This window comes from Microtus oregoni, unplaced genomic scaffold, assembly GCF_018167655.1.
Source record: "Microtus oregoni isolate MIOR12 unplaced genomic scaffold, Mior012 000038F_ref0000394, whole genome shotgun sequence".
In the NCBI taxonomy this organism is placed as follows: Eukaryota; Metazoa; Chordata; class Mammalia; order Rodentia; family Cricetidae; genus Microtus; species Microtus oregoni.
Window position 1 is genome coordinate 8,517,789 of NW_024543097.1, and position 17,383 is coordinate 8,535,171.

The window sequence follows — 17,383 nt, forward strand, 5'->3', positions numbered from 1 at the left end:
ATTTTTTTTTTTAAAAAAAACAAAACAAACACTTCGCAAACCCCATAATTTTCTTTGGGCCAGAAAGGTTAAGGGATGGGTGACTCAACAGGCTCAGGGCAAGGAAAGCTTGGTACATACTGCAGGCAACATGCTAAGGCGTGTGTTGACTGACTAGTCCTCTTCTGGGGAAATAAAGGCTCTCTCGCAGAGACCTGATTGCAATAATTAAAACAGATCCACAGGACCCCAGTCTCAGTGGGGAACTTTTACTACCAGAAGGAATTACATAGATTATCACGTTTCTTTTTGAGGATGATAACTGGGTTTCCACATGGGAAGTTAAAACATCTTTTAGGAACGTTCCAGAGATGGTATGAGCGTCACATGAGCTTTGGAACCCAAAAGGCGGTTTAGAGACACTTCTGTCACTGCCTAGATACGGGGCTGAAAAGGATTTCAAGTTTCTTCCCATTCCCAAGAGAAGTCACATTTTCTTTTGTACAGTTCTGGTAAAGAAATAAACAGGTAACTTGGTGCCCGGCATCACGAAAAGCTTAGATGTCTTATTTATTAACTCATTGTGGTGCTAGGGATATATTCCAGGGACTGGCACATGCCAGGCACACATTCTACCACTGAGCCACACACCCCTGCCTGGTAACTGCTAAGCGTTAAGAGACTGAGAGAGAGTGAGCATCATGTAGACCTGAGGGGTGCAGAGCTCGGGGGCAGGGCAAGAAGACAGGCAGGCTGGCGGGAACGGGACTTACTGGTGGTCTGTTGTGCGGTCAGAGGTTTGCTCTCCCTGCCCTGGTTCACAGCAAAGACGTTGAACTGGTACGTGACCCCGGGGGTCAGCCCGACGATCTCAGCGAAGGTGTTCCTGCTCACGGGCAGCCTCTGCCCGTGCTCCCCAGGCAGGTTGACAGGGAGGACATCCACACGGTAGCCAGTAACCACACTATCAGGAGGCGTCCACATGATGGTGACTTTCACGTCTGTCACTTCCACAAACTGCAGGTCCCTGGGAGGGGGAACTTTATCTAGTAGACAAGAGAAATGTGTCATTCAAAACGCCCGCTTCAGGTTGTTGCTAAACGTCATTTCTTAGATCCATTCATTCTTGGCCAATACTAAAAATAGGCTTTTTTTTTGTGCATCAATATTTATGGTTAGTCTAACGGACGCTGGAATCTTTATCTCGTGTCTATAGACGTTTATAGCATAAAAGCAAGTAGTTGAAATAAATACCAAAAATAAAAATGCTTTCACTTTAAGATACCTACAGAAAAACCGTGATGTATTTGTTTAACTGGCTCATGTTATGGTAATTAAGAGAAAAGATTAAACAGTTCTTAGGTGTCTTAGGAAAATAAAATGAGATGTTGCCATTTTTTAACCAGAAAACCTAATATTTGACTTTGATAAGTTCCTTCCTAGCACTGACATTTCAGCATTTAGGTCAGCGGTACTCAGAAAACAGAAATATTTATGATTCATAACAGTACCCAAAATTAGTTATAAAATAGCAATAAAAATAATTTTATGTTGGGGGTCACCACAACACAACGAACTGTATTAAATTTAGGTTGCAGCATTAGGAAGGTTGAGAACAGCTGATTTAAGTGATAGGAATGTCAAAACTGCTAGAGACAGAAACAGCTTGCTCTCAAGGTCCTGCCAGTCATGTGACTTGCACCTTGGTCCTCCCTGGAAGCTAAGAGGATGAATATGATCCATACATGCTTTTTCTTCTTCTGGAAGGTTAGAGCTGCTGTCTGGTGGAGTCCTACAGGGTCAGACAGCAGGGGAGGTGGCATTTTGAAGTTACCAGATCGTGGGGTGCCAGTAGTCTCTTGCTGGATGAACACAGGTGTGCTCTCTTGGTTCTCCTCCACGGCATAGATGGTAATGTTGTACTGCACACCGGGCTGCAGGTCACTGAGGGTGACGGAGTTGGCCGTTTCAGGAAGGTTGAGCTCCGTGCTACTGCCTTCGACTGACGGAGAATAGACGATTCTGTACCCTGCAGGTTTAGGAGAAAAGTGTCTAGCTACATAGTCTTGTGAAGCCGAGGCTAGGCAAATAATACATCTCTCCTTTCTAATGGCCCTCTGCATTTGTTTGACTGTTAAGAATCAGCAAGATTCTGCCGGGCGATGGTGGCGCACGCCTTTAATCCCAGCACTCGGGAGGCAGAGGTAGGCGGATCTCTGTGAGTTCGAGACCAGCCTGGTCTATAGAGCTAGTTCCAGGACAGGCTCCAAAGCCACAGAGAAACCCTATCTCGAAAAACCAAAAAAAAAAAAAAAAAAGAATCAGCAAGATTATTTTGGGGGTCTTCCAGGGTTATCATTTCCTATGATGATGCCTGATTAGCACAGAGATCAGAGAAGCGATCCAGATCTTTTAACAACAAATATCCTCGAAGACAGAGACCTATCAATTAGTGAAGCAGCGAGGTGAGAGGGTACACTGATTTCTCTTTCTGGAACTGTGGGCGGGGAGCTCTGTCTGCACCTTTTGCGACCTTCACTGATGAAGCTAAGCAGCCACTCAGCTCCCTCTTCAGCACTGAATCCCAGGCTTGCAGGGACAGTCTACCTCTGCAGGCCTTGCAAGCTGCTTCAGTGAGCCACAAAGCTGGAGGTGTTGGGGGCTGAGGGGGTGATAAATGGATTTGAAGCTAAACAATTCATAATGAAGTAGCCTTGGAAGATTTGACGTGTATACACACATACACAAACACACACACACACAAACACACAAACACACACACACACACTTTTAAGCACTTAAATGGAAGTTTTAAAGGTGGTACCAATCACATCAGAATTTCCTCAGTCCACATCTATATATCCAAGTAAACACAGAAGCCAAAGATGACCTGTGATGGGTGCCTGGGGTCTGCTCCAGCGAACAACAATTGAAGTATCATCAACCTGGTCCACGGTAGGGTCTGGAGGAGCATCAGGTGCTAACAGAAAAAAAAAGGCTGTCAGCATTGCTACAAGCCCATGCTTTACTGTAATAATAATAATAATAATAATAACAACAATAATAATAATAATAGTAAAAGCTGTTCAAAACTGCTTTTAGTGTCTGGTAATGTACACTAGCCTGGAACAGCCTCTGCTTCCCAAGTCTGGGATCACACATATGTATCATATCCCCCAGCATAGCTCACACAGAAGATTCTTTGAACATGGTTACACACATGCACATACCTGTCGTCTGTGATGTAGACAGGATCAAGCTCTGCTCTCCCTCTTCAGATATCTGATAGACATTGACAATGTACTTCCTGCCTGGGAGCAGGTCAGGGATGTTCACAGAAGTGGCTGTGCTTGGAAGATCTGTAACAGAAAGGGAGAGGTTAGTGGCCAGGAGCCAACCGTCTATGGCTTTTAAGAACTCTATATTCATGGGGGAAAGACCAGGAGGAATACTAGTGAATAGCCTGAAATTTCCAACGAATGTTCTTTCATTTTCCATCTCTCCCCCTAAAGATGTATAATTTTTAATAACCTCCCTCTGATTTTTTTTTCCCTATAGCTGTCGTTAGACATCAGGATAGTAGCCATGGGTGGAAGGATGATGGGATGGGGGAGGAAAAATGTTCATTTTTATGATCTGGGTCCCATTCATACAAGTTTGCCCAGTATCTTTTTGTTATTGCATTTATTCGAGGGAGAGGCTCTGATTTGAATGCCACAGCACACATGTGGGGGGTGGGGTCAGAGGACTAGCAGTCAAACAGCTTGTGGGACTCCATCCTCTCCTTCCACCCAGGGATGAACTCAGGTTGTCAGGCTTGGGAGTGAGCACCTTCGCTCACTGAGCCATCTCATTGGCACTAGGCTAGCATTTGAAAAGATCCCCAATCACTAGGCTCTTTAAAAAGCATAAAAGACGGTAGCTGTGCATGAATAAAAGATAACGTTGTCAGCTGCATGTCTCATTCTGGTCCCTTATGCAGTCCAGTGAGGAATCCCAGCCTGGTCAGAGAGGATCAGCTCTCTCCTTGCTTTAATGGAAGGGAGTGTCTTCAGTCTGAACTGTGGAGTAGTTACAGTGACCACAATTCTCCCAAGCAAGCATCTATGAACCCGCACTGAACCAGCCACACATCCTACTCACCAAGGTACTGTGGTTCATCGCCCTCCTCGCTCAGCTCATACTCCACCCGGAATCCGGACACAGTGTCAGAAGCTGAGACCCACGAGACCACAAAGCTGCTGGCTGTGATTTCGGTTACAGACTCAGAAGTGGCCACAACGGGAGAAAAGGGCGTAGTCTCTCCCGTCACTGTGTTGCCTAGAGGAAGGGGAATGAAAACCGGTTTGGTTATCTAGAATGCTCTTGTGTGCACGGAAGCTGTTGAGAAGAAAATACAGGTGCCGTTTACGAAAGAAAGCAGCTGAGGAGAGAACCTCCTGCACGGAGCCTATGCCTGAGCCATGCAGGCACGGCCCCAAGAATGGCACAGCCCCAAAGATGGCGGCTACGTACTGGTCACAGGTGTGCTGGCGCTTGCGCTGGTGGTGAAGTCAAAACGCGTCACCTCTCTGTGTCCATACTGCTGGAAGCTGATGAGCTGACCCTCATATACCACACCCGGGGTCAGGCCTTTGATGGTATAGGAATTGAGGTGGCCTGGAATGGTGGCTTCTTTCCAGCGGCCCGTAGAGGTTTTCTGACAGTGTAAAAAGAACATATGGCGTAAGTGTTGATGGGGACCGACATTTCTGGCTGGTACTCAGTCATCTTCAAAGAAGAACAAAGGATTCTCACAGCTCCGTTTTGGAAGACAATGGTGGGAAACTTGATTCAGAGGGGCCTCTACCGAGTTTGTTGATGTTAATTCATTACTCGGCCAAGTCGTTTACCATGTGCCCAGGGTGCTGTGCTTGCTTCTCAAGCTAATCTCCATCTCCCTGCCAGAAGTGAACACACCACTGCTCCCCCTTTACAGGCGGAGAAATAGTTAAAGCGTGTTTTTCATAGTTACACAGTTGAGGTGCTGAACACCTCCCTACGGCCAATTATTGAATAATTTAATACCAGCATCCTTAATTCAGCCTCTTTCAACTTTTCCAGTAAACCGAGAGACCCATTTCTCTCTGAAGTGAGAAAAGGCCACACACTCTATCTTTCAACTTGGCAGGATACAGTTCAAGTTCCTTGCCTTATAGAGACACTGGAAAGCATAATATGGGCTTGACTCAGATCCTGGGGCCATCACAAACAAGATTCAACTTGTCTGGTTGTGTGACTCATCTTTGGAAATGAACAACCTATCAAGAGCGGTTAGCCAGCTTTGGGAAAGACTGCAGAAGAATATAATTCAGTTTATTTAATCTTTTCCCTCCGGTTTACATTCTTATATCCTGTCCAACTTCATTAATATGTCATGGACTGCAAAACTCATTGCAATAGATGGTTTGGAAAAGAAACACCCAGACTTCAAACAAGAAGTCCTTTTAAGTGTAAATATTCTAAAGCGGTTTAAGTATCAAATACATGTTTAATGCCCAGAGATTTAAAAAAAAAAAAAGTTATCCAATCAAGTTTGTACATGCTTCAAATGTTCTAGTGCCAGTTTTTATTTTGAAGATAAATGAAAGTGATCCAAGTACTCTATAAATTTAAGGTTTTGCTCAAATGTTGAAATAAATTGAAATTAGCCATTATGTTACTTTAAAAATTGGCAAAAAAACAAAAACAAAAAACAAAAACAAAAACTTGTATATAATGTAAAGTTTCTTGGCCATCAGAAGAAAATATCGAAATGTAAAGTGTCAGATTGCCTACATAAAAGCAAAACAACAACAACAACAAAAACCAGGAATTCTTTGTTAAAATTTTAAAGAGACCATGGGCAGGGCTCAGGTGATAGAGTGCTGGCCGAACACGGCCATGGGCCTAGTTCAACCTCGAGTACCACGTAAAGAGGGGCAGATGGACGACACCTGCCGTCAAGCACGCGACGGGTGGAGGCAGTTCAAGAGCTTCAGCTGTATAAGGAATATGCAACTAGTCTCGGCCTAAGGAGACATGCCTCAAAACAAAACACAGCAAAACCCAAACCAAAAAAAATACTCAAAGAATTTAATCGAACGTGAAGATGTCTCTAGTCAATGTATATTTCATACCTATCTGTAAACCCCCCTTTTGTACAGGCTTTGCAAAAATGCTTCAGAGTTAAGTTCAAAGTAAATAAAAATGGCGATAAAATGAAAAGATGAAGAGAGAGAGATGATGGGGGAGATATTGAAGGGGGAAAGCATCACTGATTGACACTGCCAGATGTTAAGTTGGAGACTGACTCCTCAAGAAGATGAACACCACAGTGCAAGAGAAGGACCGGAATGATCTCAACAGTGTGGATTTTCCCCAGAGTTTAAATTCAACTGCATGAGTTAATGTCATAAGTCAAACGCTTTCTGTTGTCTTGGATTATTTACAATTGGGCAGATGTGATTTTAGAAAGTATATTTTTTTCCCTTCTAAAACAGTGTTTTTCAAATTATGTCATGAACTTTGTAGAGAGCAGGTCTAAGAGGAAAAAGAGACATCAAAGTTTAATAGACTAATAACCTTAGTACAGTTTCAGAAACTAGGTGGCTAGAAAACTCTAGGGTTCGTTTCCTTTCCGAAGCCAGCTATAATCCCTTCTCTGCCCCTCCATTCTCTCATTCCCTCATTCCCTTCTGTCTCAATAACTCTAGAGGACCAAAGTACAGTTGACTTGATCAAAAGGGTGACATTCATTTAAATGGCTTTCAAACTCTGGACATAATTTGAAAATGCCATTTTACCTTTAATGGAGTTGCAAAGTGTAAAGCATATCAAAATTTCAAATTGTCTCTCCACGTTGGATGAGAATAGCTGTAAGCATTATGGCTTCTAAGACCTTTCTAACACAAAGGCCTAATTTCTTCTAGATATCAAAACAAATAAACAAAAAAACCCTAAATCAACATGTCAATTCGACTGACCACAGATTGGCTAGACACTAAGAAAATATAAATACCATCTGACAAGGGATCAGCTCTGTTGACTCAAAACCAGAAACAAAACCACAGAATACCATATCCCAACCTGGTAAGGTCAGGAGTCCCAGAGTCCACGGCTCCTGAGCTAATACTCACAGGTCTCCATCTGAGAATGTACTTGGTGATGTGCGATGGCTCTGGTGCATTCCACTGGATGGGGTGGGAATTGGGCTGGCTGGGAGTCTCTGTGATAATTACTTGGACAGGACCCGTTGTGCCTGAAAATGAAAATGTGTGATTTCTTTTTATTACACGTGGATGTCCATCCTAAAAGACTGTTTGCTCCTCAAAAAATAAGGGCATAATAAAAATGATGTGTTTAGCTAAACCTTTTATATATTAGAAACTGGTCTGGTTTGACCTGAAAATTATTGCCTTTTCCATAAGAAATGAAATAGATTTTTTTTCTCTAATAAATAAAACAAAAACCACTGCAATTTCTCACAGCTCACTTTCTTCTCTGCCTTCAGAGCAAGAGTTGAGAGACAGCTGTGAATTTTCCATAACACAAATAATGCAGTTCAGAATGCAGACCTCAGCTGCTAATTTTATTACAGCTCTTTTAAGAAAAAGTCTGAATCATGGAGGCTTTCGGCACAGATGAGTCTACTAAGAAGGGAGCAACATCCCCAAGGCCGTAGGACATGATGGAAAACAAACATTTCCAAATGGCGTTGAGTCCTGGACAAACAGGCAAAGGTAATAATTAAAGACCCAGGCTTATTTCCCCATCCGGCTAAGCCTTCTCTGCATTTGAAAGAAGAGATCTTGTTCTCGTTTCACTCTATGATCACTGTGGGTTAAATTGTTAGGAGATCAAGTATTGATTGGTTGGTTGGTTTGGGGTTTTTTGGTTTTTTTTGTTTTTTGTTTTTTTTTTAATTTTTTGTTTTTTTGTTTTTTTTAAATGACATTGGGACCATGTACTTAAAACTTCAGCATTTTTACATCTTGATATTACTGTTACTAATACAATTTAAGATGGATTTAGGTTTTTTTTTGCTTGAAAAATAAAAAGCAAAGTAAGAGAAGGGAATCAATTTTTTAATATAGTAGATTCCACTCAGAATAATAATGAAATTTTGTTGACAAAGGTTTACAGAATAGATATTTAACCTCTCTGTTCTCTAGTCTTCGTCAGACAAAGGTCATCTGTACAAAGTCCTTCTAAAAGCTTAAGGTAAGAATTGCTCCCCAATGTTCTGTGCAGCAGAACAAAGCTCTCCATGTTCATAAAGTAGCACTTCACACCACTAGCAGTTTTCTGAATGTTCTTGGGAAAAAATTAGTGACTTTCAGTTTAATTAGGGTTTCAGCTCCTAAATTCTCTGAAAACAAAGTTTTCTTTAGCGGAATAAATATGTAACTTACATACTTATATGACCTCCAAAACTTTTAGAATAACGTGCTCACTTCCACACTGGAAATAATTCAGTTTGTTGGAAACTAACAAATATTCATTGAATCTTAATTTCACTTAATGCCACAAGGTGAATGTCAAAATTCACATACAAAATTCTCAGCTTTGCATCCTAAAGAGACACAGGCTCCACCCACCACACGGGTTGGTCATGTGATCCATTAACAGAAGTCATTTCCATGGCCCTTCCAAGCATGAAGAGCCTCGTGAATGCAAATACACTAAAAAACCAACTTTCAAATACTATTTAAAGGGTCCCATAAAAATCAGTAAAAAAAGACACTTGTCCTTATATGATTTGTGTTCATCTAAATAAGGTTGTCAGATATTGATCTTTTAGAGAAACCCCACTATGATCTCTCAGGTAGAGACATTTCATGTGCATTTTATTTAGTGTGTCAATAGTGAATTTGAAGTGGGAAATATGTAGTGATTAAATCTCCCTGAGAAGTAAGTCTATTAAGAAAATACAAATGACATTTAACTAATCCTATTCTTCCAATACACGGGATGATGGGATGAAGATGGGGGCGGGGAGAGAGATGGCTGCAATGGCCAACCACAGTGAAGCAGAACTACCGGAGCTCCGTTTCCTTTCTTAGACCTCCAGCACAGGCCTGAAATCCTAGTATTTTTTAATTTTAGTTTAATTTTTAAAATGCCTAGGTGGGTTGAGGGTACATGTATGTGAACACAGGTGCTGGCCCAGGATAGAGACATGAGATGCCCTGGGACTAGAGTTACAGGCAATTGGCCAGCCAGCATGAGCACCGGGAATCAAACTGACTTGCATGAGGAGTAGGCACTCCTAACCACTGAGCTCCCCAGCTCCCCAGCCCTCTAGGCTCATGACACGCTCCACTTTTAAGGGACTGCTTTAAACAGCAAAGGGGACTTAGGACATTTTTATGTAAGAATGAAAATATAAACTATCCGTGTGGTTTTTTGGGTAAAGGAAATTCCAGCTCATCGCTACACACCCTGCACCAGCACCTATGATATAAAGGACGGGAAAGTTAGAGGCCTAGCTATCATTTACACTATTTAGATTGAAAGGTTGTTATAATCCTTTTGATACTGGTTAGTTGGTGTGATTTTTTTCCAGTGGACCTTCCTGGCATTGACAAGCAATTCCTACTGTGAAATAAAGACATTATGCACTTTCCAAATCGGTTGAAAATAAGGTCAGAGTGAGTGGTTTCTGGTAATGGTGACCCTGGAGAAGTTAAACATTCATGAATTTTTCTTTTAACGCCAACCGCTTTTCCCTACTTATTTGCTGAGAGCTGTGCTTTCCTACTTGCTTATTGACAAACCAAATTCCCGTTATCTTGGTTAGTTTGAACAACTCTACCGACTCAGTAGGAAGAACAAACAGGGCAAACAGACACCGTCTTTCAGCCATCCGCGGGGTTTAATCATTCCTACACTCTCGAAGCCTCCCAGGCCAGGCACGAGGCACCGAGCGAAGCCCACACGGAGATAACCACTGCACGGTGTCTGAGGTCAAGCACTCGACTCCGCGCCCTGAAATCTCTTCTGTGTTCAATGGGCTTTTGAAGCTGCCCTTTTTTAGAGACTAGGAGCAAAGTCAGCTGACATAACTCTAACAGAGTGTCTCCTGAGCATATATTTTCTGAAGGTATAGCATATTTGTAATCAGATCTTAAAGTGTAGTAAAATTGAGCAGGTATAGTAGTGCACAAATGTGACCCCAGCATGTAGGAGGTGGAGACGGGAGCATCAGGAGTTCAGGATTATGATCGGCTACATAGTAAGTTTGAGGCAACTGCGGGCTAGATGAGACTCTCAAAAGCTAAACACAGAGAAATAATGTTAAATTTTAATGCTTAGTGACTCTTAAACCAACAAGAAATACATGTGAAGAGACAGGACACCTCTCAAAGCAGTCACCTACCCTCGCCCAGACAATGTCTAAGGACCAGGCAGAGGACAGTTTTCCTGCTCATAAAAGCAATGCATGAGAGGTAGAGTGGGCTCGGGATCACTGAGTGTTAGTGTGAAGGACAGGAAAAGACTTTAAAGGTGATTAAGCTGGTCTCCCGCTGTACAGCTGAGAAGAAAGAACGAAGCTACCTGGTATGCCTGTCACAGCCCAGTCAGAGCCAGCAGTCAAGCCTGATCACATGCTCACATGGCCTTTGGTTCCCATAGATTACTCTGGGATGGCGACTCTCTTAGGCAGATAATTTAATCTTACATTTTAGCCTTAACTCTTACAGAGCTAATTTATTATTGTAACTTCTATTACTTGCAGACTGTTATCTCACCCCAAATCTTCTTGTTTCTGAGTACAAGCCAAGTTTCATGTATAAAATTAGGGCCAGCAAGACAGCTCAGTGTAAGGCACTTGCCGTACACAAACCTGGAGACCTGAGACTGACCCCAGAATCCGTACAGAGAAAGGTGAAGAGAGAACATCCCAAAGTTGTTTCTGACCTTCACCTGTGTGCCACGGCACACCGCCGTCCCCCCCCCCCCACACACACACTCAGAGGATAATAAGAAATTAAAATAAATAAATCAGTAGTGGAGATCTAAGAGACTTTGCTGAAACAACTAACGTAATAAATTCAATGTAATATTACAGTTATCCAATGATTTTTAAATGTTTTCACACAAATTAATAAACCTTATAGCCAGGCATGATGTCTTCGTAGAAGAAAACAAACAACAACAAAACAGCAATAAATATTTTGGGGTATTGGAACTGTGTGGGTAAAGTTGACCAAGTTACTCAACTCTTGGCTCCAGATATTTTGTTCCACATTCCACCTCATAGACAAAGGAAATGTAACACAGAGAAGGGTTAAAGATGACAGGGGACATATTGATACCTCATCCTGTGCTTCCTCCCCTCTGTCTAGGGGACTTCTGAGGGACAGAATGAAAAAAATCCTTTCTACTTCCAGAACAAGTCATTATTTACACACACACACACACACACACACACACACACACACGGGGGGGGGGGGTGAGATAAAATTAACTGCAGAGTAAACTTTAGCACGCACCTTTTCAAAGGCTCTGGTGCTTTTTTTACCCAATGAAGGGTGAAGAGAGGAAAATAAGTAAAAACATATTGAACAGTAACATGTAAAAGGATGGGATAGAGAAAGGCCCCCAATTTGGGCTCCCGAATGTTAGTCAAGACTGACGCGTCCCACCATGATCGCCCCACGGGCCAGCAGTCAGTCTCAGAGCTGCTTACCTGGGTAGGTCTGCAGAGGTTGGCAATGCCACTCCCCAATGCCACGGCCGTAGCAGTAGCACTGGTATCTGACACCATGCACAAACTTCTCCCAGGAATCGCCGATCTGGTAAAATGTCCGGGTCTCTGAATCTTGACACTGGTCTAGAACATACGCAAGGAAAACATTAAAACAGTCCCAAATACATCACTGTAGTGTGATAGAGTATATTCTTAAAATATAACTAAAACTTGCAATTCTTCTTAAATAATAGTTGTACGGGTACGGCTGTGTGCAGTGCTGTGTATGTGTGTGATATGTGTGCATGTGAGTGTTTGAGTACATGTGTGTGGAGTCATTTCCCTATTTCTAAAATAATATTTTGTTCAAATAATTTATCTTATAGAGGAAACTAGTCATAAAAACTAAAATGTAGATATTGGGAAGGAAAGATATTCAGCTTCCTAAAAGACAAACATTGCTAAATTTAAAATGTAAAGATTAAAATTTTGGTACATACTCATAATCTGAATATTAATTTTTAAAAATTAGATATTAATTAAAAATTTAAAGTTAAGATATCAAAGTAACTGACTTGCCATTTGAACAGCAAGAAAGAACTTTGCAATGATTTTTGTTTTATATATTCCTTCAAAATTCAGGAGCTGGTTCTGTACTAATGAGCTAAATTTTAAACCTGAGCAGTGTATACACAAGCCTTTTGGATTTCTCAGCTTTGCAATCTCAGGCCAAACAAACTGCTGGGATCAATTTGTTGTCTCAGGAAGCAGCCTGCCTCCTTTAGCCTGACATCTGATTTGATTATCTTAAACTTTGGATTTTTGGAATAGGGCTATTTTTAAGGTTGGACCTTCGCCGTTAGCAGAGTCCTATCTATTATACGGTGGGCCAAAGGACGGAGTGTTTTGAAAGAAGGTATTTACCGGCTTAGTCCTTTACCCATGTTTCCACAGTCAGTAAAAGAAAGTTCCTTTTCATGATTCAGAATCGAAAAGCTAACTCCACTCAACAGAAGAAAAGGACACTTGTCACTAAACCGAGCAACAACAGCAAAAAAATGAGAGGCAGGGCAGGTTGTACACTGGCTCAGGATGAAGACACACTGGGCTAAGCTCTCTGCGGACCACTGCGTCGGGTGCAGCGTGGACGCAATGCGGCAACCTCAAAGAGCCGTCCTTCTCCACAGCCGGCTACCCATGCTCCAAGATGAAACCCTCCAATCACAGGCAGCCACTTACCAATGGGATCACACTTCCATCTGCCCCGGCCCTGACCGAAGCACGTACAGTTCAGCATATGTCCCTCCTCGTGGCGCTTATGGAACGTGTCGTTCACGTTGTAGGTGATGTCATCCACAACGCACTGATCTGCTCAGGGAACAGTTGGATAGTGATGAACATTAACTAATGAAATAGAAGAAATTGTACTTTTTTCATAGCATTAGGTTCTACTGCTGGATTTAACAGCTGCTAAAATATCTTTTCTACTGGAATAGAACAAGCTTTTTTAAAGCTTAATAACATAATTTTTACTTCCGTATTAATCTGTCTGATAGGCTTATAATTGTCAAGGATTACAGTCCTAAACTAAAAGCCACGGTAAACTGTAGCTTCCTGTGAATAAACTAGTGTTTCAACAAACAAATGTCCTAGTTCCTCTAGCATTCCTGTTTAGTTGATAATTTTATTTAAATTTTGATTGTTACAATGAGAGGAGTAGAAAAGTTGGTATAGCATATATTATAATGTGGTCTGGTTTTTGAAATTAAGAGGAATGTGTGCTGGGTAGTTTCCGCTAACTTGGCGCAAACCTAGACATCTCTGGGATGAGAGAATCTCAATTGAGACAATGCCTCCATAAGATTGGCGTATAGGCTGCCAGAAGGTTAGGGGCACAGGCCTTTAATCCCAGCACTCAGGAGGCAGAGTCAGGCAGATCTCTGTGAGTTTGAGGCCAGCCTGGTCTACAGAGTGAGTACAGCCAGGGCTATACAGAGAAACCCTGTTTTGAAAAACCAAAAAAAGAAAAAGAAAACCAAAAAAAAGATCTTATCTGCCCTAAACAGAAACACAGGGATAATCTTGAGCTAAAAAGATCAAATATTGGTGCTCTCCTTAGGAAGCCACCCTTTTGGCTCAACTTAAGTACTTACATTCTGGGACTGTTTCCAGAGCCCCACAACTACCGAAACTCTGCCAGCTTTTGTCAAAGGGCTGCTGGAAACAAGAAACTTCTCCAGCACAGTAAGTGAAGGAAAAACCTGGCACTGGGTGATTCCTTCTCTGCTTTTGGCAGGTAAGGATTTTCACACAGTCCCTCTGTACCCCTGCTCACCAATACACCAGCGTACCTCGGAGCTGGGAGTAAGGGATGCAGGCCCATTCTCCGCGACCATTACCAACACACGTGCACCTCATCATGTGGCCCAAATCATGTTGCTTATCCCACTGATCTCCAATGCGATACATGACCCCCTCGTTGGTTGTGCAGATCTCCTCATGGGCTGTTTGGAAAAGGATCAAGAAACACTCGCTAAATGATCACGTGATAGAAATGGGCAGGCATAGGAAGTTAACTGGTCTTGTTTGATGAGTCTAAGACCTCTCCTTTGGGAAGAAGACATGCAGGCACACCGCTGGGTGAAGGTGGAGTTTAGAACCCTCCAGGAAACAACTAGTCCAGAGGGGACTGGAGAAAAAAACACCGGGAGAGCCAGAGAATCAGACTAGGAAAATCGTGTACGTTCTTTCAGTCGATTCTCACTATCTAGAAGGCTGGATTTAACTACAGCCCTGTGACTTCGCCTATTTTGACTCTAGCTCAAAGAAAAACTGAGCATAAATAAAATCCCATGCAAAAGGGACTTTCCCTCTTAAACCCAGTGCCACCTTTTGCTGAAATGAGAAAAAAGGAAAGGTACTGTCTTTTCCTTGCCTCTTCCCACCCATGACACTCAAGTTCCTGGTTCTACAACTGGAAAATAAAATATCTTCTATAGGCCTCCCAAAACTTAAAAACAAAATAACCAATACCCGACTCCTCCTTCATTATTTAGGTAAACCAGGGACAGTTCTCTATTTGTCAGGAAACAATTTGACTTCTGATCTCTTTCGCTCTTTATAACTGTGGTGTCAGTCCAACTGGCCATGTGTCAATAACTACTAGTCTGTGACAATGAGTCAGATCATTTTAAAGATGCATACATATTTGTGAATTTACATTTGAAGACATAAAGTTTTAAAAGTACTTGGCATTGTGTTTTAGTTTTTGACATTCAGTCATGTCAGTGGGATCTTAAAAGCATACCGATAACCAGTGCTATTGATGGCTTTCTCAAATTGCAAATGTAAGATATAATAACTATATATGTGTATCATACTTCTCCACAGGCTGCTAGTGGACCACAGGCATCACTCACAGGGCCTCATCTTACCAGCCATGGGACAGAACCCAAACTTCTGGTCCACGTCATAGTTCTGGGTTGTTCCGCACCATTTCATGTTGTCCCTCCTGCCCTCAGAAGTACAGTCGGTGTAGTTACGGTTGTTGTACAGGAAGGGGAAGTGGCACAAGGCACCGTTGGAATTTCCGCCTCGAGTTTGAACCAAAACTGCCCAGGACAACACAACACACAAACAGGAAGATTATAGCTGAGCTTTGGTGTGTACAACGAGCATAGACGACCAAAGGCTTAGACAGAGCCAGGTTCCGGCTGCTAATTCCCAGAGGGCCTATCACAGAATAAAAGCTATCTGATAATATAGTCCTAAGCTTCTTAGTGGATTTTCATCTTCACTTTCAAAATAGATTTAAATCTCATGTTCTCTCGTTTTCCCAGCCAAGGAGGAAAAAAGATTAAACGATAGCTTCGTGTAAAATATGGCTCTAAACAGAAGATAAGCAGAGGCACCCTTGACATTTATCCTGTGTGTTCATCAGCTCGGAGGGATCATCCACTGATTTCAATACTTGAGTGTCTTTAATCACATCATAATCTCTAGGTGTCAAAATAATCAAACCACAGGGCCCTTTCCCTCGGTGTCATTTCCCTGGTGGTACTAAGGGACATGGAAAAGAGCCTCTGCTGCGGAATTAGCTGTGTCTCTGGGTCCAAGCAGATCAAAGCGGTGTTTCTTGTGCAACCTCACAATTAATGATTGACCTCTGGCAAGCATGAGGGCTTTCCTCACTGCTCTGGTTCTCCCAGGACACTCACCAGCATGGTCAGTACAGAAAGAATACTTCTGGTCTTGCTCATAGTTTGAAGTGGTGCTGCACCAGAGATGCCCATCCTGCCGTCCTTCTGCGGTGCAGGAGTAGAAGGTCCGACCATTGTAGGTGAATGGGAGGACACAGGGTTCCCCGTTGGAATTGCCACCGTAAGTCTGGGTCACAGCTACAAGTACAACCAAGAGTCTCGGTCGGTACAGTTGTTTCGCACCCCACCCCACCCCACTGGTGGCAAATTTCTAATTTAAATGGAAGCTGAGTTTGTGCCAAAAAGGAACAAGGTGAGAGTCATCTGGTGAATGGGCAATCAAAATGTATTATGATTTAGGATAGAACCATGGGCCAGAGTTCCTCTGTTAATGTCCCTGGGAACCACATCTGTTGCCATGACTCAGTTTCTCTACTTGTAAAGCTTTATTAATTATGGTCCAAAGATGATGGTGAGAGATTTATAGTTATATTCTGTTAGAATAAATAGTATACAAGGCTATTCCAGGGGAAAAAATAAAAATAGACATGTTTGTAACCCAGAGAGGCTGTGAGTTGTTGAAAGACATCTATAATTCCAAATTTAAAACTCAAAGTACAGATTATTAGCTATTCAGAAAACCAGTGCTCTTATAAGCATCCCTTTGGCAAATACAGAAAACACAAAGTAGCTTGATCCTCATGACAAGAAGAAAATACATAATTTAAGACTAGAAGAAAATGTCAACCATTGCTATCTCCGTCACAGGAGGGTAAGAATATAAACTATTCTGGCTTCATTGTTTTACATTTTTTGCAAACCAAGACTCTACAGAAACTAAATGTAGACTCACTGGTGATACTGTCTAGAGATGGTGCCTACCTGTCTCCTGGCAGCTGACTCCATTGCCCAGGCAAGTGCACAGCATCTGCTTGTTTCCCTGTGACTTCAGCCACTGCATTCCCACCGAGTAGACCACACCGCTGTCCGTGACACAGTGGCCGTAGGGAGCGGGCTGCAGGGGAGTCTGAGGCTGGTAAATCGCTGTTCGGACATCTGTGAGGGAGCCAGATCCTAAGAGCATGAGGATGGAACGTTATAAAACTCGAAGAGAGAAATCAATGAGTCCAGAGTCTCGGCCTGACCTGGAACTTGAATGAAATGTCTCATCCTGTGTTTTGGCTTTTGCTTTCGATCCAAAAAGCGATCCAGAAGACCCCTCCAGATAAGCTCTCCTGGGTCACCAGAATAACATATCTAAGCGACAGACATTGTTCTGCCACACAGCCCAGGTCATCCTCAACAAACCCTCAAGCAAGGGAGGCCTCTTGTCTGTGAACTTCACACTCCTCTATAGCTCCCCTCCTGCCTGGCTGTCATTATTCCTGGGTGCCATCCCCTGCCCTCCCCTTCACCTGAAATGGCCTATGGCCTGCCTCCTCCTTCCTCCCTCACAGATAGCTCTCATACACGCAGTGTGGGGGCCTTCCTC

At 42.7% G+C, this 17,383-nt stretch overlaps 1 protein-coding gene across 7 annotated transcripts in view; it reads right to left on the reverse strand.

The window, feature by feature from the left end:
• Fn1 (fibronectin 1) overlaps nucleotides 1–17,383 on the reverse strand; it is a 65,435-nt gene that overhangs the window by 38,709 nt on the left and 9,343 nt on the right. For all 7 annotated transcript variants that reach the window (XM_041631719.1, XM_041631712.1, XM_041631714.1 and 4 more), the window contains exons 7-19: nucleotides 16,774–16,965; nucleotides 15,910–16,089; nucleotides 15,127–15,303; nucleotides 14,044–14,196; nucleotides 12,932–13,060; nucleotides 11,693–11,836; nucleotides 7,137–7,258; nucleotides 4,495–4,678; nucleotides 4,123–4,299; nucleotides 3,210–3,338; nucleotides 2,870–2,959; nucleotides 1,814–2,008; nucleotides 753–1,025 (exon numbers count right to left, since the gene is read on the reverse strand). In XM_041631719.1, the coding sequence (XP_041487653.1) occupies nucleotides 753–1,025; nucleotides 1,814–2,008; nucleotides 2,870–2,959; nucleotides 3,210–3,338; nucleotides 4,123–4,299; nucleotides 4,495–4,678; nucleotides 7,137–7,258; nucleotides 11,693–11,836; nucleotides 12,932–13,060; nucleotides 14,044–14,196; nucleotides 15,127–15,303; nucleotides 15,910–16,089; nucleotides 16,774–16,965 (2,145 nt within the window). The remainder of the gene's footprint in view (nucleotides 1–752; nucleotides 1,026–1,813; nucleotides 2,009–2,869; nucleotides 2,960–3,209; nucleotides 3,339–4,122; nucleotides 4,300–4,494; nucleotides 4,679–7,136; nucleotides 7,259–11,692; nucleotides 11,837–12,931; nucleotides 13,061–14,043; nucleotides 14,197–15,126; nucleotides 15,304–15,909; nucleotides 16,090–16,773; nucleotides 16,966–17,383) is intronic.